Source organism: Saitoella complicata (genome assembly GCF_001661265.1).
Source record: "Saitoella complicata NRRL Y-17804 unplaced genomic scaffold SAICOscaffold_13, whole genome shotgun sequence".
NCBI lineage: Eukaryota > Fungi > Ascomycota > Saitoellomycetes > Saitoellales > Saitoellaceae > Saitoella > Saitoella complicata.
In genome coordinates, this window is record NW_017567004.1 from 364,113 (window position 1) to 383,922 (window position 19,810).

At 52.5% G+C, this 19,810-nt stretch overlaps 10 protein-coding genes and 1 non-coding gene across 11 annotated transcripts; 5 read left to right on the forward strand and 6 right to left on the reverse strand.

Annotated features, from left to right (window-relative positions):
• Positions 1-591: 591 nt before the first annotated feature.
• Positions 592-1,818, reverse strand: SAICODRAFT_57369 (putative beta-1,3-glucan-binding protein precursor; the record flags this gene model as incomplete). The annotated part of the gene is made up of 1 exon (XM_019169528.1): positions 592-1,818. One exon carries the CDS (start codon positions 1,816-1,818, stop codon positions 592-594), a length of 1,227 nt encoding a protein of 408 aa, XP_019023917.1.
• Positions 1,819-2,349: 531 nt separating this feature from the next.
• Positions 2,350-2,761, forward strand: SAICODRAFT_127695 (uncharacterized protein). The gene has a single exon (XM_019165401.1). It carries the CDS (start codon positions 2,487-2,489, stop codon positions 2,715-2,717), a length of 231 nt encoding a protein of 76 aa, XP_019023918.1. The 5' UTR covers positions 2,350-2,486; the 3' UTR covers positions 2,718-2,761.
• Positions 2,762-4,594: 1,833 nt separating this feature from the next.
• Positions 4,595-7,052, forward strand: SAICODRAFT_57680 (uncharacterized protein; the record flags this gene model as incomplete). The annotated part of the gene is made up of 3 exons (XM_019169555.1): positions 4,595-5,876; positions 5,928-6,067; positions 6,120-7,052. The coding sequence occupies 3 exons, from the start codon at positions 4,595-4,597 to the stop codon at positions 7,050-7,052; spliced, it is 2,355 nt and encodes a 784-aa protein (XP_019023919.1).
• Positions 7,053-7,864: 812 nt separating this feature from the next.
• On the forward strand, positions 7,865-7,936 carry SAICODRAFT_t78. The gene has a single exon. It is a non-coding gene; the product is annotated as a tRNA-Arg (tRNA).
• Positions 7,937-8,292: 356 nt separating this feature from the next.
• On the reverse strand, positions 8,293-8,730 carry SAICODRAFT_93213 (cation transport-related protein). Its single transcript, XM_019171859.1, has 3 exons — positions 8,678-8,730; positions 8,413-8,528; positions 8,293-8,357 (listed from the first exon to the last, which is right to left on the reverse strand). The coding sequence occupies exons 1-3, from the start codon at positions 8,692-8,694 to the stop codon at positions 8,317-8,319; spliced, it is 174 nt and encodes a 57-aa protein (XP_019023920.1). The 5' UTR covers positions 8,695-8,730; the 3' UTR covers positions 8,293-8,316.
• Positions 8,731-8,910: 180 nt separating this feature from the next.
• SAICODRAFT_35460 (uncharacterized protein) lies at positions 8,911-10,697 on the reverse strand (the record flags this gene model as incomplete). Its single annotated transcript, XM_019168425.1, has 2 exons — positions 8,911-10,400; positions 10,454-10,697. The coding sequence occupies 2 exons, from the start codon at positions 10,695-10,697 to the stop codon at positions 8,911-8,913; spliced, it is 1,734 nt and encodes a 577-aa protein (XP_019023921.1).
• A 749-nt stretch (positions 10,698-11,446) lies between these two features.
• Positions 11,447-13,605, forward strand: SAICODRAFT_30586 (TBC-domain-containing protein). The gene has a single exon (XM_019167714.1). It carries the CDS (start codon positions 11,520-11,522, stop codon positions 13,590-13,592), a length of 2,073 nt encoding a protein of 690 aa, XP_019023922.1. The 5' UTR covers positions 11,447-11,519; the 3' UTR covers positions 13,593-13,605.
• A 206-nt stretch (positions 13,606-13,811) lies between these two features.
• Positions 13,812-14,273, reverse strand: SAICODRAFT_57551 (putative NADH-ubiquinone oxidoreductase 9.5 kDa subunit; the record flags this gene model as incomplete). Its single annotated transcript, XM_019169543.1, has 3 exons — positions 13,812-13,858; positions 13,910-14,051; positions 14,232-14,273. 3 exons carry the CDS (start codon positions 14,271-14,273, stop codon positions 13,812-13,814), a joined length of 231 nt encoding a protein of 76 aa, XP_019023923.1.
• A 59-nt stretch (positions 14,274-14,332) lies between these two features.
• Positions 14,333-15,829, reverse strand: SAICODRAFT_81011 (Phytochelatin-domain-containing protein). Its single transcript, XM_019171223.1, has 2 exons — positions 15,651-15,829; positions 14,333-15,589 (listed from the first exon to the last, which is right to left on the reverse strand). Exon 2 carries the CDS (start codon positions 15,529-15,531, stop codon positions 14,398-14,400), a length of 1,134 nt encoding a protein of 377 aa, XP_019023924.1. The 5' UTR covers positions 15,532-15,589; positions 15,651-15,829; the 3' UTR covers positions 14,333-14,397.
• Positions 15,830-16,015: 186 nt separating this feature from the next.
• Positions 16,016-17,289, reverse strand: SAICODRAFT_30588 (uncharacterized protein). The gene is made up of 2 exons (XM_019167715.1): positions 16,672-17,289; positions 16,016-16,411 (listed from the first exon to the last, which is right to left on the reverse strand). The coding sequence occupies exons 1-2, from the start codon at positions 17,128-17,130 to the stop codon at positions 16,046-16,048; spliced, it is 825 nt and encodes a 274-aa protein (XP_019023925.1). The 5' UTR covers positions 17,131-17,289; the 3' UTR covers positions 16,016-16,045.
• A 110-nt stretch (positions 17,290-17,399) lies between these two features.
• SAICODRAFT_71626 (uncharacterized protein) lies at positions 17,400-19,787 on the forward strand (the record flags this gene model as incomplete). Its single annotated transcript, XM_019170701.1, has 2 exons — positions 17,400-17,519; positions 17,572-19,787. The coding sequence occupies exon 2, from the start codon at positions 17,613-17,615 to the stop codon at positions 19,785-19,787; it is 2,175 nt and encodes a 724-aa protein (XP_019023926.1). The 5' UTR covers positions 17,400-17,519; positions 17,572-17,612.
• Positions 19,788-19,810: the final 23 nt, after the last annotated feature.

A 19,810-nucleotide genomic window follows, 5' to 3' on the forward strand; every position in this document is an offset into this window, starting at 1 on the left:
GATAAATCACTTGAGGGTGCAAATTGTAATTGTTGCAGTAGATGTCCGAGGGCCAAGCTTCCGGATGCCGTCAGAGGATGCCCTACTGGGTCGGAATGGACGAACTGAGGAGCTCGGAATAGCGGCTTACTTCCTATCATAATGAGCGCACCTGCGCCCTTGCCAGTCCTGTTACACGTACAGATTTCCCTCGTCCACGGAACTCTGCTCCTACATCTTGTTCTCAATTGTCTGATAATTTGTCTGGATGTCGTGCTTCTGTCCGTTTATCACGTACGCGTCGGCTCAGCTCCGGCCTAGCGGGATTTCGGATTCGGGGCTAAGCATCGACCGCACAGATCGCACGTGAGATATGAGAGAAAAGGAGTATATTAAGCGAAGAAAGATCCAAACAAGAGAGTTCCTTGCAATCGAAAACCAGAGATCTTCCACGTCATAAACAGACATCGTCACAGCAGCCCCATGAATCGTTCATCTGTAATCCCATACGCTGCATCTCAGCTACGAATTCCAACAACACGCCCAAAAGCGTTCCAAAGGCAAGTAATACCGATAACTTCATGATCATATATAAGTATAAAAGTGTTGCACCTAGAAATACTGTCGTTCAGAACCAAGCCATTGATACATCTTCACTGATTTGACGACCATTCCACGCTCCTCCTCGGTAAGCCAGGTCGGATACCAGGAGTTGCGCGCAGTCCAAAAGTCACTTTTAGCAGTGGGAGACTTATCCGCCCAGGGTTTCCCAGGCATGTCGTCGGCAAAGTAAGCGTTGGTGCCGCCGACGGCGACGTTGAGGATGAGGTAGAAGTCCTGGTCGAAGGGTGTAGAATCTGTAGCGTTGGCAACATCCCAGGGGTTGTCAATGATCGTGAGATTTGTCTTGTCGATGACATCGAAGTTTCCTCGATCCCAAAACTTCTTGTTGAACTTGACAGAGAGGCCCTGACGGAGCCTACTGTCGACGTATGCGAAGATGTACCTCGGAGTCCATTCAATAGCGTAGGTATGGAAGTCCTGAGAGAAGTCACCGTGGAGCTGCTGAATGACGTTGGAAGTTTTGTAGTACTTGTTCAGATCGCCGGAAGGACCCCAATGGATGGTGCTGGACACATAGTCCCTTCCCTGGAGACCGAAATCAGGTTTGTTACCACGGGCTTCGGCAATGTCGATTTCTCCTGAGCGAGGCCATTCACCGTACACACTGTCACGAGGCATCATCCAGATAGCAGGCCATATCCAATCACCGACAGGCATTTTAGCAACGACTTCCACCTTCCCATACTTAATACCGTAGTGACCCTTGGTATTGAGGCGAGCAGACTGAACAGGTGGCAAGACGTCTCCGAGAGTCGAGTTCGAAACAGCGGCGCAGTCGGAAGCACTTTCGGAAGTGCAGCCATTGCCGGTAATGTTTACCGTATATCCATTGGTGATGGCGTCGAAGCCAAGAACGTCACTGGTAAGAGTCGGCACGATGTGCAACATGCCATCTTTGACGTACGAGTTCCTCGAATCAGTAGTGGTCCAGTCGAAGTTCCCAGTGCCGAAACCGTTGAGCTGAACTTCGTGGTTCCAGATGGTGGGATCAATAGCACCGGCGGAGAAGTTCTCGTCCAAGATGAGCTGGTAGGTGCTTTCAGGGACAGACTGCCAGCCCCACCACCCAATGAAGGCGGAGGCGAGAAGTCCGATGAGAATCCCCACCCATGGTAGGGTTTGCATGAGTCTCCAATGATTCTTCGTTTCCTTCTCCCATCCGGTTTTGTTGATAGGTTCGTGGAGACGGCGCGAGACAAAAGGCTTGGGAAACATGACATATTCATCGTCGTCCTCAGTCTTGCCGTGGGTTGGAACGCTTTCCTTGTGAAGGATCATGCTCATAGGTGCCGAACCTGTGCTGGACATGATCGATCGTGCAGGACCGCCCGAAACACCACGGGTTCTGCCGCGAAGCTGTGGACTTCCAGGAATAGTTCCGATGGGTGATCTTCCCTCGTCAGTGAAGCGTGAAGCCACAGAAATGCCTCCTGGTGAGCCGGGCATTCGTCCGCCAGAGGTATCGAAGTTGTCCATGGTAAGAGAGTCGAGAGAGGCTGGGATGGAGCGATTCCCACCGTTGTAAATGGGTGCTGGCAGTGCAGGGGGCTGGGTATGCACCGTTTCGCTGGTGATCTCGTCTTTCTCGCTCTGAGGTAGTCCCGACATGTCGAAAGGCAGACGGTCTCGTAGCGATTATTAACAAGGTAAGAAGGATGCGGCGCTTGTTATAGAAGAAAAATGCGAAGTCGTAAAAACATCCTTAGAGTATAGGATCCCGTCCTCGCTCGGTAGACTCAACTTAAGTGGCAAGGCATGATCCGACCGTATCAGGCCGTAAACGGCTCGTTCGGTTTACGACTTGAATCCCTTAACACTCGGGAGAACAGAGCGTCTGATCCACACATCCACACATCACCACTTTCTTCGTGGAGTTCCAGGACATGAGTTTCTCCTTTGCCCGCGGCGGCGTCCTTCACTCTATTCTATGTTTCGTTGTGATGATAACTCTTAAAACTCATGAGTCAGACAATTGCAAGGCTGCACGCCTCGTGCAGTATTGCTCAAATTCTCGAATGGGAGAGCACAATTGCGCGAGCGGGTGCCTATTGCTTCTCGACAAAAATGAGTACTTTTCGTTTGATCTGGGCTGCCACTGGACTTCAAGGCCTTGACTCCGTCCTACTCGTTCACCTTTCGTAGGCCTTGCCAACCTCCAACAGAAGCAAGATGCACACGATAGAAGCGCATCACCTTGCGCTTCACTTTTTTCGAAACCCTCGAGGCCAACGACCGAAGTTCTCGGATGTGGGAACAGCCCCCCGGTGCCTTACAGGGCCGGAACCTATAATATTAACGCCCCTCGAGCTCGGGCCTGCGGCTCGGCTCGTGTATGCTCGCTTCCTACGTAGCTGAGACACGTCGAGTTCAGTTCCGTAATCTTATTCTTGATCTCTCGTCGAGACAAGCTTCATACCGCCTACCCTGAACCTTGTTCGCGATATCGCTGCGGTTGGGGCCCGCGCAGCGCTACAGTTTCGTGTATAGTCGTTCATCCCTCCTAACCAAATGCTCATCCCTGGGCCCCGGATCCACGGGGAGGTGAATGCGTAAGATGCGACAGAGCCTTTAGGTCGATCGAGCACGGACCGTTTATTCTTCCTCTGCCGCCGTTTTACATCTGTCTCGTTGTCCCTCCCCCAGAACGCCGCCTTTGCAATTGCGCGGCCGCGGTGGCAACAATTGCAAGTGAAACGTCCCGCGCGGCTACGTACTTAAGGCGACACCTCAAGCAATTACAACCCTTCGATGACATCAATCTCTCCTTAAATGAGGTCAAAGCGTATCTTTCTATGTTTGCAAGCCTTTCATTTGAGGCCTTCGTTCCGGGGAAACTTGTAGCCAGCCCGGGAATTCTGTGCCCCACGCAAAGCTTTGGGCAAGCGTTCAGGCTGAGGGCCCTCATTTGAGAGCCTCACATTTGTTTGCCAGTGAGGCCCATTCGAGGGCTGTCGCGATGCACTCGGACGTTTCACAGCAGAACAGCCTGCCAGGCGCAGGAAACTTAAAATAAGAGGGTTTACAATAGACAGAGGTGTCCCAAGCGCCCAAGCAAGACAGAAACAGAAGATTGGATCATGGAGTGAGGCACCTTTACACTTCCTCCCGCGGAGGCGGTTTCCTTCTTTACGGGGAGAATCGGCCGCTGCGGCGCATACCTCCATTACCTGGAGACAATCAATTCTAAACCCGCCGAGTTACGTTAAGAGCTCATCGCTGCTATTGCTGGCAGGATATACTCATTTCCGGGGGGAGCGGGGCATCTTACGCTGATTCTCCGAGTTGAAGGAGACGGGTGAACCATCCAGCCGTCGGTGGTCAGGCTTCGTCGCACTCAAAGTCGGAAGGGCTTCAACATGCCGTCCCAGAAGTCATGGCCTCAATCTACGGCTGGAGAGTAGGGGCTTTGGCGCTTCTCTGTGCGCAGAGTACACCTTGTACGCCGCGAGGATATTGCAATGGTTTAAGGAAACTCTCCACCGAGATTGAACGGCTCGGCTTTGAGTATCCTAACGCCAGAACATGGAGGCGGCCCCGGCTCTGGAGAAGAACCTGCTTGCCGCTGTTTAAGGGTTCGGGGAAACTTCGAGCCTCGGTATTCTCGAAGTGCCCTTGAGCCCGTTTTGCAGTCCGCTCGCTTGCTGAATAGTCTTAAAGTCTCGCTTCGTGCTTCTCTGCGTTCGCAAGAGTCTATAAAGCTTGCTGTCTTCCTGGGCTTCTCTTCGTTCGTCAAGGACCGCCAGCAAGACGCACGCTTCGCAACATGGGTCAGTCAACAAGTCACTTGGGCCGATCTTCCGGAAATCACGGCACGATCAGTTACCGCGACAACTCCGACACTTCCTCCGTCCTCTTCGAGGACGAGAAGTCCTACAAGCACAACCCTATCCGCAGCCTCAAGAGCTTCTACATCAAGGAACAGGAGATTGGAAGCGATGGATCTTTTGACGTCTATGCTGAACGGATGTTTCGGTACGCTGCCATGAAGGGGATGTTCGGCAGTGAAGGCAACTACGGACGTTCCGCTGTGTGTCTCCGCGTGGATGACGAGTATACGATCTACAATGCCAGTCCCGAGGCTACTGTCATCAATCTTGGAGCTATCCTCTCGCGCATTGACGTCGCCTCTGCTATTGTCATTGACAGTCCTGTCGTCGAAAGTGTCGCGAGCAAACTCGCCAATGCCAAGGAAGACATCATATTGTCCGACGGCCAGATGCTTCAAGTCTTCGAGAGCCTTGCCCAACTCCCTAGAGCAAGGCTAGACCAGCCTGCTGCTTTCGTCCGTCAAGAACGCTTGATCATTGTGTGGGCCGACGATGCCCAGGACTGTATGAAGATCGCCTCCTCGGTTCACAGTGGTATCCTTCAAGTCGTTTGGAACGACGAGAAACCCGTAACACCTAGTAACGTTGGGGATCGTGAGCCGGGCGACGTTGAAGCCGCCGAGGAAAACACCGCCCCCTTGCGCGAACGATATATCCGCGGTCACATCACTACGATGATTGCACTCGTTATTGAGGGTCTCGCTTTCGGGCTGCTCGTTCGTGAGCTTATTATCGAGTATCGCTACGACGGAAAACTTCCTCGCTTCGCTTTGATCGCATACTTTCCGATTACATTCGCCATGTCGTTATTCTTTATTCTCGTCATCATCACCAATGTCTGGCAGATTGTCGGACCAATGGCGAGCGCTTTCAAAAACTCCTTCTCATACTCTGCTGAACCCTTGAAACGCATGACCGGCGCATTACCAGACGTGACGATCATCTGCCCTGTATACAAGGAATCTCTTTCGGGTGTCATTGGTCCGACGGTTGCTTCTGTGAAGACAGCGATGGAGCGCTACAGGAAGCAGGGAGGTCAGGTGAACTTGATCATCTGTGATGACCGTATGCAACTCGTGGACGAAGCATCGCAGACTTTCAGACAAGAGTATTATCGCAAACACCATATTGGATGGGTGGCTCGTCCTGGTCATGGGCAAGATGGTTACATTCGAGCTGGTCGTTTCAAGAAGGCGAGTAACATGAATGCCATGATGGGGATCTCTGTGAAAGTTGAGGAAGCCCTCGGGAAGGTCGAGCGTCCTGTTGAAGGGTGGACCGCATCCGAAGAAGAGCAGGTTTACAACGAGATCTTGCAGGACGTCATTGCCAAGGACGGGCGTCTCTGGGGCGAGGGTAACATCCGTATCGGAGACCTTTTTCTTCTCATTGACTCCGATACTCGCGTGCCGTCCGATTGTCTTATCGATGCTGCGTCTGAGTTCGGTAAGCTCTTTTCAGTCTTCCTCCCGATGTCTCAAACTAACTCCTCCTTAGATGCTTCTCCTCACCTTGCGGTTCTTCAGCATGCGTCTGGTGTGATGAAGGTTTCGCACGACTTCTTCGAAAACGCAATGACGTACTTCACCGACCACATCTACCGCTCGATTCGTTTCTCCTGCTCGGGTGGTGATATGGTATGTGTTTCTAACAACGAGTCTCACTGGCATCTACTAACCATGGCGCTAGGCTCCCTTCGTTGGTCACAATGCCTTTATCCGCTGGCGAGCCGTGCAAGAGTCGGCCGAATGGATGCATGAAGACGGCAACCCCCGCTGGTGGTCCGAGTCCCACGTCTCTGAAGATTTCGAAATGGCTCTGAAACTGCAATGTGCCGGCCACAGCATCCGGCTTGCGGCTTACACCAATGGAGAATTCAAGGAGGGGGTTTCCCTTACTCTGTTCGATGAGATTGCTCGCTGGGAGAAGTATGCATACGGGTGCTCCGAGCTCATCTTCAACCCGGTGAGGACTTGGTTGTGGAAGGGACCTATTACGCCCATGTTCCGTCGTTTCGTCTTTGCGAAGGAGATTCCAATGTCACACAAGTTCACGTTGTTGTCTTACATTGGTACCTACTATGCGCTTGCCTGCGTTTGGCTTCTCGTCCTGTCGAACTACTTCTGGACTGGATGGGCTGCGGACATGATCGATCACGCGTGGCTCGACTCCCTCCGCGTCACTGTGACTGTCGTCGTTGTCTTTACAGTCCCGCTCGCCCCGGCCATCTTCGCGTACCGCATGAAGGACAAGGGTTTCTTCCAGGCACTATGGGAAGCCACAAAATGGACGCCGTTCTACATGTTCTTCTTCAACGGCGTCTCGTTCCGTATTTCCATGGCACTACTCAGTCACATGTTTGAATACAACATGCAGTGGGGTGCTACCTCGAAGGAGACAGATGACTCGGACTTCTTTAGAGAGTTACCTCGTATTCTCAGGGAGTTTAGGTGGACTTATGTCTTCTTTGGGCTTCAGATCCCGATGATGATTTACCTTGCTCGGTTTGCGCCTTACCAATGGCAGATCCCAAACTTCTGGAGTGTTTATCCTTTGGCGATGAGCGTCGGTGGGCATTTGGTTATGCCGCTTGCTTTGAATCCGAAGTTGTATCCGTTTTGAGGTATTGCCGAGTATGATCACTTAGAGTTGTATTCTTATGTTGAAAAAATCTTCTAATTAATAAAGTTTGATCTCTTTTGAATCGTACTTCTAATCCATCCTGACTGACTTTCTGCGGTTTGGCGGTCGCAGGAAAAAGTACCTTCCTCGAAGCGTGCAACGAGACAGCTACAGCTGGTTGCAAAATGCTTGTCGTAACTTTCCCATGTGCGCGCGAATCGCAAACTCCATATGACAAAAACCCCTAAAACAACATAGATAAAGGCCTCGGAGGTCGAGTAAGGGTTCAAACTGATCATAACTATCCTTAGCAATCACGTCGTGCCACCGGTTTTGGGCCATAAGGCCTCCCTCAGTCGCTTCATGCTGAAAAGGTGATTTCAGGTTTAAGAAAGAAACGGACCCTGGAAGCCACTAAGGATGCAGCTCCGGGTTCCATGAGATAGAGGGAGCTTGGATGAACAAGTTCTACGTGTGGTTTCTTTGATTCTAACAGGTTTTGAGGTTTGTGGGTCCAGAGAGTGTTTTCATTGCTTTCATGCATGTTCATGCAACATTATGCACCTGAACCTGATCTATCAATGTCTCCCCTGAAATCGCCCTCCCAAGCCTTGTCTATGAAGATGGGGGGGTTCATGAAACTATCCCCGCGCAGATAGGCGGTAAAATGCGCCGCGTCAAGCATTTTGCAACCAGCAGTAAGCTACCCTACATTATTTTGAGGTCGTTCACGGTATACTATATTATATTATAGCAATCTTCACGTTTTTGTCAGTCAAGTGCCGGACTGCAAATCTCACAGCATCAATTCTGCCCGGCTGGCGCAATGGTAGCGCGTCAGACTTCTAATCTGAAGGCTGCGGGTTCGAGTCCCGCGTTGGGCTGAATTCTTTTTGCTTTTCTGGCTCAGCACATTATCTGAACAGGACACTGGTTGCTTTTTTGCGGGTAATATAGTCATGATGGGGGCCCGTGCTTTGTCTGGTTCTGGGTAATGGGGTTGAGGCGGTGATGTTGCTTGTGAGAAGCATACCGGTACCGGTAGGATGCCATTCCGGCGTCACTACACCGTCCAGAGAAACTTGGAGAATTAACTCAGAAGACAGAAAAACCGTTCGATCATTACGGATAGCAAACTATTACCCAGGGAAGCCATCAAACCCTTCGACGGGACCTATCCCTCCTAAAGAAAAAAAGCAAACCGTACACAATATCCGTACGTAATCCCTATCGTTATCATCCCTCCTTATCATGCTCGTGCAATCTAATACTTCAGAATGATGTAGAGAGCGTGGATGATTCCAGCTGTGTTCCCATCGTTAGTAACGTGTATGAAGGGGGGCAAATGGAAGAGACGTACGGATGTAACCAAGGATGGTCAACAAGATGTTGATCAAGAGATCGGCACCGCAACCGCGCTCGAGGAAGACTCCGAGAGGGGGGAGGATGATGGCGATGATGATCTTGCAGATGTCGCTATGCCAGTATTAGAACGCGTTTCGCGGAAGATGAATGCGTGTTTGTTGGGGATGTATGCTACGAGAAAAGCCGCAAAGACGAACAAAAGCGCAGCATACAGCCAGCATAACAGCACACTCCCTCCAATTGCAAAGGGCAGCACTCACGAAGCGGTGAAAGCCATGGTTGTGTTTGTGTTTGTAGCAGGAGTAAGTTGTGTCGTGACGTCTTTTCTATTCTGTGCGGGTGGCTGAGCCCTTTATACAAGCCGCCGGCTCCCGACGTATCACGCTATGACGCACAAGCACATTCATCCACGGCTGTCCGCCAAGTCCGCGGCCGACTAATTAGGCGACCTCCAATTGTAATGTAGATTTACTGGGAGTAATACAGCAGCTGGTCACCGCCGACGACCCTCTCCGCTCTGGATAGCCCTAAACCCTTGGATCAGAACGTCGCTCCCCTCACACATCTCCCGTCCCATTGACCCCACCGCACTCCCGTCCCGGTTGAACATAACCGCATTCGCACACATCCTCATCACCTCCACGTGGAACTCCTCTGCCGTCTGGATACTCCCATCCCTAATCCGAGCCTTGATAGTTTTGAGCGAGGTCGGGTGGTAGACTGCGCTTGTATATCCCGGCGCCGATGACTCGGTCGGATTCGTGGTGAATACTGAGGCGGATTTCTGGGCGGATATATCGTTCCATACCGCGGTGATCATTTGTTGGAATTTCTTGCCTGTTGCGGGGGTTCCCGGAACGCCTCCAGCTGGGGCGGGTGACGATTCGTCGATGCTTGCACCCGTCTTTCGGCGGGAATTGCGTTTTGGGGTTGGTTCGATGTCACCTTTGTTGCTGCTTTCCAGTGTCCTTGATCGCTTCCTGCCTCGAGTGACTGTAGCTGATTCCGCCTCAGTCTTAATCTCGGCATCTTCCTCCTGCTCTACATCGACCACCGGCCCAGCAGGCGTATGTACCAAATCCACCGCAGACGCGGTCCGACTTGGCTCTAATGGCGCAGCAGCTGGCTCAGTGACGTCTCGTACCTCCTCCGCGACGTCAATTACTTCTTGATCTGTCCTCACACCCTGATCTTTTGCGATCTCCGGTAGCTGTGGTTCTTTATCCGAAGCTTTGATTTCGTCGGCTGGCTGCACGAAGTCTGGCTCTTTCTCTACTTGTACTGGTGTCTGTTCGGGTTTGGTGCCGATAGCGACTTCATCCTGTGCCAACTCTGCAAACTTTGCCGGGTCATCCTCGGTGGCCTCCGCAGCGGGGGCTTCGGGTGTGAGTGCCTCAGCGATTGGCGTCACAGCTTTTTCTGTCTCGGCTTCGAGTGCAGCTGCGCGTTCATCCGCTTGTTTTGCGAGGACCTCATTGATTTGCTCGTCCGTGACCTTCTCCAGTGCTGCGACTGCGACTCCCTCTGTGGTGACGTTTTCCTCGACGACGGGTACGGCGTCGGTTGGTGATCGCACGACTTGTTCCACTGGTTGGACGGTTTGTGCTTGTTCCACGCCTTCCATCTCGTCTTCGGCGGGTGGTACGACGGACGCGGCCGCGGGTGAAGGAGCAATCGCGTCGAGTGCCGCATTAACTTGTGTCTCCGTCATCTCCTGCATCGACGCATCCTCCTCCTCCTCCGCACCATTCTTCACCGCCTCAGCAGTCGTCGCAGTAGGCACACTTTCACCCATCTCCACATCACCATCGCCGGCTTGACCGAGTTGCGCAGCGAACTTCTCGTCCCATTTCCCGGCTTTGATGTCTTCCAGTTCTTGCACCAGGATCTTGAATTTCTGCTCTTCGTCCCGGATTTCGGCTTTGAGGGCTTGGACGTGGTGGCCGTGGAGGATTGATGCCAGTTTTTGGAGGGATGCGGATGCTGTACACTTCTTGTTAGCTCTTCTCCAATGAAAGTCCTACAAGAGGAGATACGTTTAAATGTCGGACCAACCGGCGCACAAGCTTCCCGCTGTAACCCATGCTCACTCAACAACTCCTCATACCGTGCCTCACACTCATCCGCCGTGACGTTCCATCCACTGAGCTCCGGGTGTGAGACGACTTGTAGGAGGGGGTGTTTGATCAGGGAGGCGGCGATTGTGGGGAACGATGCGTCGCCGTGTTTGTAGATTGTTTGGGCGAGGAGGAGGGAGGAGAGGGCTGTCCATTGAGCCATCTTGTATTGGGGGTGTAACGTAGACACGACGTCGTGCTTGCTTGTGCTGCGTTCCCTGCGCGCACCGGCCCGGTGACATCGTCGTCGCTGAATGTTGCGCACAAAACACAACACCATCATCCATCATCCCTACAATTACAAGGGTGCCAAGGAGAAGGGATGGACCTCTCAAGTCTCAGGAGAAAGGCTTCCGTGGCTCTCAACCTCGCTCTCAACCCCTCCTCATCACCCTCCCCACCTCCCACGGATCCTCTCCCAACCCGGGACGACATCTTCCGTACACAGTTCCGATTACCGGATTCAGAGCATTTACTCCATGATATCGCATGTGAATTCGCTTTACCGCATTCGAGTGTCGCGAATGGGTCGAATCAGTCACAGCTGCACTACACCGGTCGAATCATGTTAAGCGAAGCCTACCTCTGCTTCTGGACCAACGACCGGAGATCCGCGTCTTTCGTACTCCCGCTCTATACCATCCGCCGCGTTGAACGACTTCATTCCAAATCATACCTCTTCGCACTCTCAATCATCACTTGGCACGACTTGAAACTCAACTTATCCTTTATTGGATCGAGGGGGACGTGTGAGGCCTTTTGTGATGCGTTGAAACATAATTTGAGAGGACAGTTGAGTGAGATGAAGAGTTTGAAGCCGTTCTTGGGGACGGTTTGGAGTGAGTATATGATGACTACTGCAAAAGAGAAGGAGAAAGACAATAATGGGACTGAATCCGAGAAGGAGAAGAAAGGCCCGAGTACCGGATTGGGTGCGATATATGGGTATCCAGGCGATGCCAGAAAACTGAGAGATAAGAGCAAGATGCGTCTGTGGGCGGAGTATCTCAGAGAAAACGGCCGCAACTTGACCCTCATCCGCTTTCCCACCTTCTCCAAACTCATCCGCGTCGGACTCCCCAACAAACTCCGCGGCGAAATTTGGGAACTGTGTTCAGGCTCCATGTACTCCCGCTGGTCCCACACGGGTTTCTACCAGAAAATTCTTGTTGACAACGAAGGGCGGACGAGTTTGTCATTGGAGGAGATCGAGAAGGATTTGAATCGGAGTTTACCGGAGTATGCGGGGTATCAGAACGATGAGGGGATTGCTGCGCTTAGGAGAGTGTTAAGTGCGTATTCGTGGAGGAATCCGGAACTGGGGTATTGTCAGGCGATGAATATCGTCGTGGCGGCACTCCTGATCTACATGTCCGAAGAACAAGCATTCTGGCTTCTCGACCTCCTCTGCGATAAATTCCTGCCGGGGTATTACTCGACGACGATGTATGGTACCTTGCTGGATCAGCGCGTGTTTGAGTCGTTGGTGGAGAAGACGATGCCGGTGTTGTGGAGTCATTTCACGAGTACGGATATTCAGTTGAGTGTGGTGTCATTGCCGTGGTTCTTGAGTTTGTATATCAACTCTATGCCGCTGGTCCTGGCGTACCGCGTGCTTGATTGTTTCTTTTTGGAGGGACCGAGGGTGTTGTTTCAGGTCGGTCTTGCGATATTGAGGATTAACGGGGAAGAGCTGTTGGATGTTACGGATGATGGCTCTTTCATTTCGGTGTTGAAGAGCTACTTTTCGAGGTTGGAGGAGAGTGCGCATCCAAATTCGAGCAATCCGAAGTTGAGACAGGTTACGCGGTTTCAGGAGTTGATGGTCGTGGCGTTTAAGGAGTTTTCGGGGATTACGCACGAGACTGTCGTTTCCGAACGCCGAAAGTACAAGAACTCGGTCCTGAACTCGATCGAGTCCTTCGCAAAACGTACTCAGCTGCGGAACCTCCACAACACGGGGCGTTTGACGCCGACGGATATCTCGAATATCTATGATCGGTTCCACACGGCGATTTTTACGCGGAGAGTAGGGTTGGGAAGTACGACGGAGTCGAGGATGGATTATGAGGCGTTTAGGGTGTATTTGAGTGGGATTGCGTCTTGGGCACGGGATGACTCGTTGGAGGATTTGCCGACGGGAGAGAAGAGGTTGGTGATGACTGCGACGCCGGCGGATCACCCATTCCTGCAAAAGATCTTTGCGAGGTGGGATACGACATTGTGTTCGGCGTTGTCGTTGCAGGATGTTGTATCGGGGTCTGCGCAGCTCGCATTGGTGGATTTGATGCATTTGATACAGTGGTGGTTCGAATTGTTTGACGATGATGGTGATGGAAAGGTTGGGCGGGAGGGGATCTTGGGGATTGGCGAGGCGATGTTGTGGGTTACGAGGAATGACGTGGAGAGGGATGAGGGGTTCTTGAACGCCGTGAGTGGATTCTTGAAGAGGACATTTGAGTATGCGGAGAAGGAGCCTACGCCGGCATCGACGCCGCAAGAATCGACCTTGATTGATTTTCTGGATGATTCCGATGCGGAACCAGAAGAGGACGAGAAGGACACCAAGACGAAAGAGGCACCGGCGAATGCTGACCAAGCACTTGGAGAGTTGTCGATCACACTGCCGACGTTGAGGATGGTCATCCTCGCGGACGAATACCTAGAGAACTTCTTTGACCACAAGTTCGCGGAGACGATCACCTTCGCACCACAAGACACCTCCGCCTCAAGCGGAAAGACTCAGCAGCGTCTCCGGGGTATGCTCGATACGCTCGTCACGGACGGTATGCGCGTCGCTACCGAAGTTCGTCGCAAGATGGAGGAAAGTCAGCGTGAAGCGCTCAAACAGCAGGCTGCGCAACGTGCTGCGGCGGGTGCGGGACAGAAAGCGAAAGAGAGGGAAGAGAGTTTGGAGGAGGAAGAGGCGGAGGAGGGGGTGCAGGAGGGTGATCGGGATTTGTTGAGTACGGGTGATTTCATGGATTCGCAAGGGGCTAGTGGGGGGAGGAGTCGGGTGGGGAGTATAGCTGGCCCCACAGGCGTCAGTATTCATTGAGAGTGGGATATGGGCATCTTGGGGTTTTTGGCTTTTGTATTTTTTGGCGTATTCATTTACCGGGTACCATGTACCATGTGTGTTTCAATCCAACTGCAACTGAACGTGAAATGACAAGTTTAAACTGTATGATTAGACAAGGGCAACAACAATATGAAATAATGCAAACAAAAAGACCAGCTCCTATCGTTTTCTCCACCTCATATCGCCGCTCTCCGTCTAGTCATCGTAACCGGTCAAAGTCGTATCCCGTGCTCTCTTCGGCACTGTAGGTTTCGTTAGCATACCGAATTCGGTGAAGCGCCTGGCCAACGCACGAGGGTATCCCATAGGAAGGGGAATATGATCTGGGTATCCCAATTTTCTCCTGATTGGTGGGACGGTGTAAGCGATGACGGGACCGGCGAGACCCATGAGCATAGAGTAGAAAACGGCGGGGTGCTCAACGGCAGCCCAGTGCTGTAAAGGAAACACACGTTAGCAGGCGGTTTCTCGTTACATGGCCTTCCGAGCGCAATCCCGGATAATCCATCGAGAGCTGCGCGGACGTCACCGAGGCATGTGCGATCAGCGCAGCTCCAACGCATTCAATCTGGTGATTGCTGGACGGTCGTTGGAAGGCGAGGAGGGTGAACATACGCAGTACTTGACAGGGTTTGCCCAGAATCGTGAAGGAGCCATTTCGAATGGTTGTCAGTTATCGACCGTCGTTTCGCTGCGTATGCGGGGGTTCAGCTGTTGCATGGCATTAATTGTTCAGGCACGCGTGAATTAATCTATAATCTAATTCCAAATATTCTACGGATCAATGGCATTTCTGGAAGCCAGTGATGATACATTCACACCCTCCTTCTGCTTCTTCGTCTTTACAGCATTTTTCTAGGTTCCTCATTTGGCTGACAAGGAAGTCCACGACGCTTTCCATGCCTTTTTCTTGGATGAGGGCGGGTTCTCCGCGGTATCTTTGGAGGGCTCGGATGAATAGGGTCGTCAGAGCTGTTGATTGGTCGTCTCCTGATTCTTGGATTGTTTCGTATACTGGTGATTTCTTGCATACGGTCCGTAGGCGTCTCCATTCCTCTGCGTAGGCGATTGCGTCCTGGCCTTGTTGCACGGCTCGTTCACTAACGGGGATGACACCGGATGATTTGACGTAATACAGCAGATCGTGTACGTCTGAGGTCTTTGGCATGTGTCGCACAAACCGTGACCAGGTACTCTTGTTGAAGTTCAGGGTCACCAGCGCTCCGCTCGAAGCCTCCTTCAGCGAGTTAGGTGAGAGGATAGAGTATCCCCTACTGACACCACTGACCGGGTCAACCTCAGCAAGCGCCTTCCATAGCAGCTCCACTGACACCCAGTAACATGGGTACTTGAACCGTGCGACGTCCAGTACGAGGACCATGTCATCTTTCCGGGAGTAACCACCTATTGGCGAGAAATGGCCCGTGCCAGTTTGTGAGAGTGCCTTCCTCGAATACGAGATAGCCATATGCACCGATGGCGTCGTCGACGCCAACTCAATATCCCTCCTAAACTGCTCCAAACTCGTCGAAGTAGCATAATGCGTCCTCTCATGCAACGAATTACACTTCGCCAAACACGCAAACTCAGCAAGCGTAATCCCACTCTCCTTGATATCGGCCAGCGGCCGACAACAATCCAACATCTCTTGTTCGTACCACCGCCAGGGTCCTTTCCATTGTCGGCCGGGGTCGACGTTGAGGGCGTTTAGGATCATGCAGAGGGTTCCGATGCCGCAGTATGCTGGTTCGTTTTGGGTGAGGAATTGTTGGGCAAGGGGGAAGTAAGATTCCATGGTGCCCTCGACGAGGGCTTTGGCGAAGAACTTTTTCCCGTCGGGTGAGTCAAAGGGGATGCAGGAGGCGGGAAGGGAGCGTTTGTAGAAGGAGGATGAGGGTGGTGCTGGTGCGGGCATCTTGTGTGGGGTCAAGACAAGAGCGGCGGCAGAGATAGCGGGAGAGGAATGTAGGTTTCTGCGTGCGTTACAAACTTAGTCAGTAAGTGCCATTCCATATGGCATCCTAGATCACCTACCTGGCCCGAGGAAGTGCTGTCAACGATGTAGAGGACGGTCGAAGCAGGCGACTCAACCCAGAAGGGTGAATGGAAGCAAGACGACGAACGACTGTATTCGATGCCAAACCGGCCTTCTGTCCCAAGAACCTTAGAGGATGTCGATTTCTGGAGTAGTGTTTTGTCTTCGGGGGCGAATTCGAATTCGAATAAAGTTCGGATGACGGCGGGTACCTTCGTATTGCGCAACCCTGCATCCTACGAGACTCACCGCCAAGGAAAGATATGGAGAGATGACTTGTTTGAATATGTATTTTTAGCAATATGCTATATGCTTCTTGCACGCTCTCTTACCCTTGCAATTGATGACAATCGCATGCCTCCTTTAACCTTTCATATATCATACACCAACCATCCTACGCACTCATACTCTCCTTGGGCTCCTTAGGAGCGCTAGTATCCACGATCCTAAAAGTACCTTTCCGAACACCTTCATACGCCTTCCTCTGCACAATACCCTCTACCCTCATCCTCTCAATCCGCTCCATCTCATCAGCCTTCGCAAGTGCTTCCTGCTCCAGCTCATTCATGGTCTTGATCTTCATGACCTCCGCAGCGTCCTCGGAGGTAATAGAACGAGATTCAGGGACCATCGTCATACGAGCGTAGCCTGCTTTGGTGGGAGACATGATAGTGACGGCGTCTTCGGGCTCGGTGGTGTTGGTGAGGTGAGGGAGGTAACGGTGGACTTCCCTTTCGAAAGTGAAGAGGGTATGCTGGTTCTGTGTAGATCATTAGCTTCTATTTGCTAGATAACTTTGATGATGCTCCGTGTCTGGCATGATTGACGGTGTACGATCAATCCAGGAGAAGTGCTTGTTCGCTCAGGAAACAGGTATAATTTGGAACCATGTGGTATGTCTTAAAGACTAATCGTATGTTTGAGCATCATGCGAGACAAGCACATCTCCCGTATTGGATTGATTTGTCGTAAACCATCGCACAGCCGTTATCACGAGCAAATCGGAGGAGCAGAACATACCGAGTCAATCATCTTGCGCTCAAAGTCAACCAACCTCACAACAGCCTTCACTCTCTCCAAGGAAAGACTTCTTTGCTGAGAAAGCTCAAGAATGGACTTCCCGTTCTGCCACGCCTCGTAAATCGAGTCCTTCTCTGCACGAGAGAGGACAGGTCTGGGCCTGAAGGTAGGGTTCGAAGGGAAAGGCACCCTGGCCTGGTTGATGTATGTTGGACCGGAAGGATACTTCAACGCTAAACCCTTCGTCTCCTCCCATCTGAAGAAAGCAGCTCTCAGCCTGTTTTTGACCGGCCCTCTGGGCTTCGCCTGGGTGGCCTCCTTTTCGACTGCGGTATCTTCAGCTGAGGTTTCGGCTTCTTCGGCGAAAGCTGGCCGCGATGAAGTGAATGTCCGTGATGGTGCAGCAAAGAAAATTGACTTGTTCTTGCACACAGAGGCGGTTATTCTTCGAGGAAGCATTGTCGCTATATCGGGGTTATGGAGGTCGGAAGAAACAGGAAGAACGCCGGAAAAAGAGATGAACGCCGAAGGACGAGAGCTGATCAATCGATGTAAATGAGCACGGGAGGCTCTGATCAGCTATGCGGATAAAGAAAGGGCGATTGTTGGAGTTTCTCCTTCTCCATCTGCCAGCGATTTCGCACTGGTGCCCAGAAATTTAGGACAGTCACGTGCAGGGACTGCCTGGGAGCGCTTCAAGTAAACAGAAGGAGCACGCAACGATTACGACAACCAGCGACTTGATCCGTGAATGATTCACGCTGTTAAAGTGTTTTAAGGTTGAGCGTGAAGCTGGACTTCCATTGGAATCAACGTATACCGCTGGACTGGCCGTAAAGGCACTTGTTGTGAGTGACCTCATCCACACGGGAGCCGTCCGCTTGCTGACTTCCATTGTAGATCGACCAGTTTTATACCTTTTATTTATTCGGTAGCCCTCCATGTTAGCCGGCAGACATCCAGCGTTGTCAATCCTCCTGCCAACAGCGGTGCCGCAAGCACCTCCACCGACAATCAGGGAGGATGACGACCCGGACATGGTCTTTGGGGAGTTACATGACGTACCACGGCCTACGACCTCGGCTGAGCCTAATCAGCAAACGCAGAGATTGAGGATGATGTTTTCGTGCCCGGATTTCAGTGCTGGGACGACGAGGGGTCTTGGTGGGAGTAGGATTTTCATGCCCGAGGTGATTAAGGAGGAGCCGGAGGATGCGCCTACGGATGTATCGTCAGAGAATGAGGAATCGGATCATGAGAGGGATAACCATGAGGAAAGGACGGACAATGATGACACAGAAGAGGCAGCTCCGAGTTGGTCCCACACGGTCACCACCCAGTCTGGTTCCGAGGGCGCCGTGATTGGTTCCATCCCCATTACAACATCAGCATCGAGAAGTAGGAGGGGAAGCCTGAGCGAAATGTCGTTTCAAGGAAGGAGGACATCGTTGTTGAGCGAGTCGTTGAGGGTGGAGAATGTGTTGCAGGAAAGCAAGGAGCCGGTTCATACACCACTGACGAGACCCACAACGGCTCGGCCTACTACGCCTACACCTTTACCCAAGGAAGACAAAACGAAGAAGAGTGGTGAGACGGCCGTTTCGTCTTCGTTGTCATCCAGCAAGTCTCCAAACCCATCCCTCGCAGCACGTCCTTCTCCAATCCTGCGCCGTCGTTCATCCGTCATCAACGGAAAACTCCATTTCAACCCCTCGGCACCCTCTGTCGCAGCCCCCGCTACTTCCACTGGCACCTCCTTCACCGACGGCGCGGCCCCCATCATGACTAACATGCGTTCAAGACGCAACTCATCTGTCGACGGCAAACTCTACCTGCACGATACCCTAGAGCGAATCGAAGGAAGACCTAAATTCAAGAACGAGGAAAGGGAAACACGCGAGTTCCGCGCCGCAGCGGCAGTTGCGGAGCCGGAGTTGGTTGTCGGGAAACCTGTGAAGGCACAGCTGGGAAGGAGATCAAGTACGAGTGCATTGCGCGACTTGGTTCGGACGGAGCCGCAGAGGCCCAAGCGGGGAGAAGTGGCGACTTTGGAACGTCGGATGCCGGAGAATGTGAGAGCATTGGGATCTGGTGGGATTCGGCAGCCAAGTGTGAGCGTCGCGCAGGCTGAGGTGAAGGCGGACTTCGCTGTTGGAAACGAAGAGGGTGAGGCGGGTCCAAGTAAGGGACGGAGGTTGGGGAGGAAGTCAAGCGCGGCGAGTTTGCGGGAGTTGGTTGCGCTGAAGAGAGGTGGAATTGTGGTGGAGTCTTCGAAGCCACCGACGGTTGCGGATGTCGAGCGTCTCGATATCCCGGCAGACACTGGAGACAGGAGAGCTTCTGCAGCGTTTCGTCGCGAACCGGAATTCACGCTCACGGTTCCTAAAGTCCGTCGGAGGCCGTTGAGAAGGTGGCGCTCGAACTTGTCTGTTTTGCTGGAAAATGACTGGGAAGTTGAAACTGAGCGATATGGCTGTTCGCCCGACGAGGTCAAGGCAAAGCCTCCGAAGAAGGAGGGAGACGTAACAACAACGCCGGTGAGGTTGTGGAGTTTTCCGGAGATCATTGAGCCGCCGCAAACTCCGGAAGAACTGAGGAGCCCCAACCCGACACTTGAAATCATCATGCCTCCTGGCGAGGATGATGACACCGAAGTTCAACCTTTCCGCATTCCATCAACCCACTCCTCCTCATCCAGCCTGAGACCGAAATGCACTAGATGCAATCAAACCTTCCACGGCCTCCGTAAACCCTTCACTTGCGTTGGCTGCTCTAACGATGTTTGCCGAGCATGCTCCTCCCGCGCTCACGCCTCTCGCGAGAAGTATCGATTGAGGGTGTGCAGTACCTGTTCACCCGATGGTATTGCGCAAAAGTTGAAAGCGCACGCAAAGGGCAATGCGCATCGGCGGAATGAGAGTTGGGCGCCAGCGAGGGTGGAGAGAAAGGGGACGAAGGAGAGGGCGAAGAAGGGGTGGGGCGTCAAGATTGTGGAGGCGATGCTTGGGAACGGGAATGGGTGGATGAGTGTGCTTGGGAGTGCAAGGGGGGAGGAGGCGGTTAGGGAGGTTGGGCAAAAAGTGAGGTTGGTCAATGCAGGAGCTTTGACGATGTGAGGAGGTGATCTGCGGAACAGAGG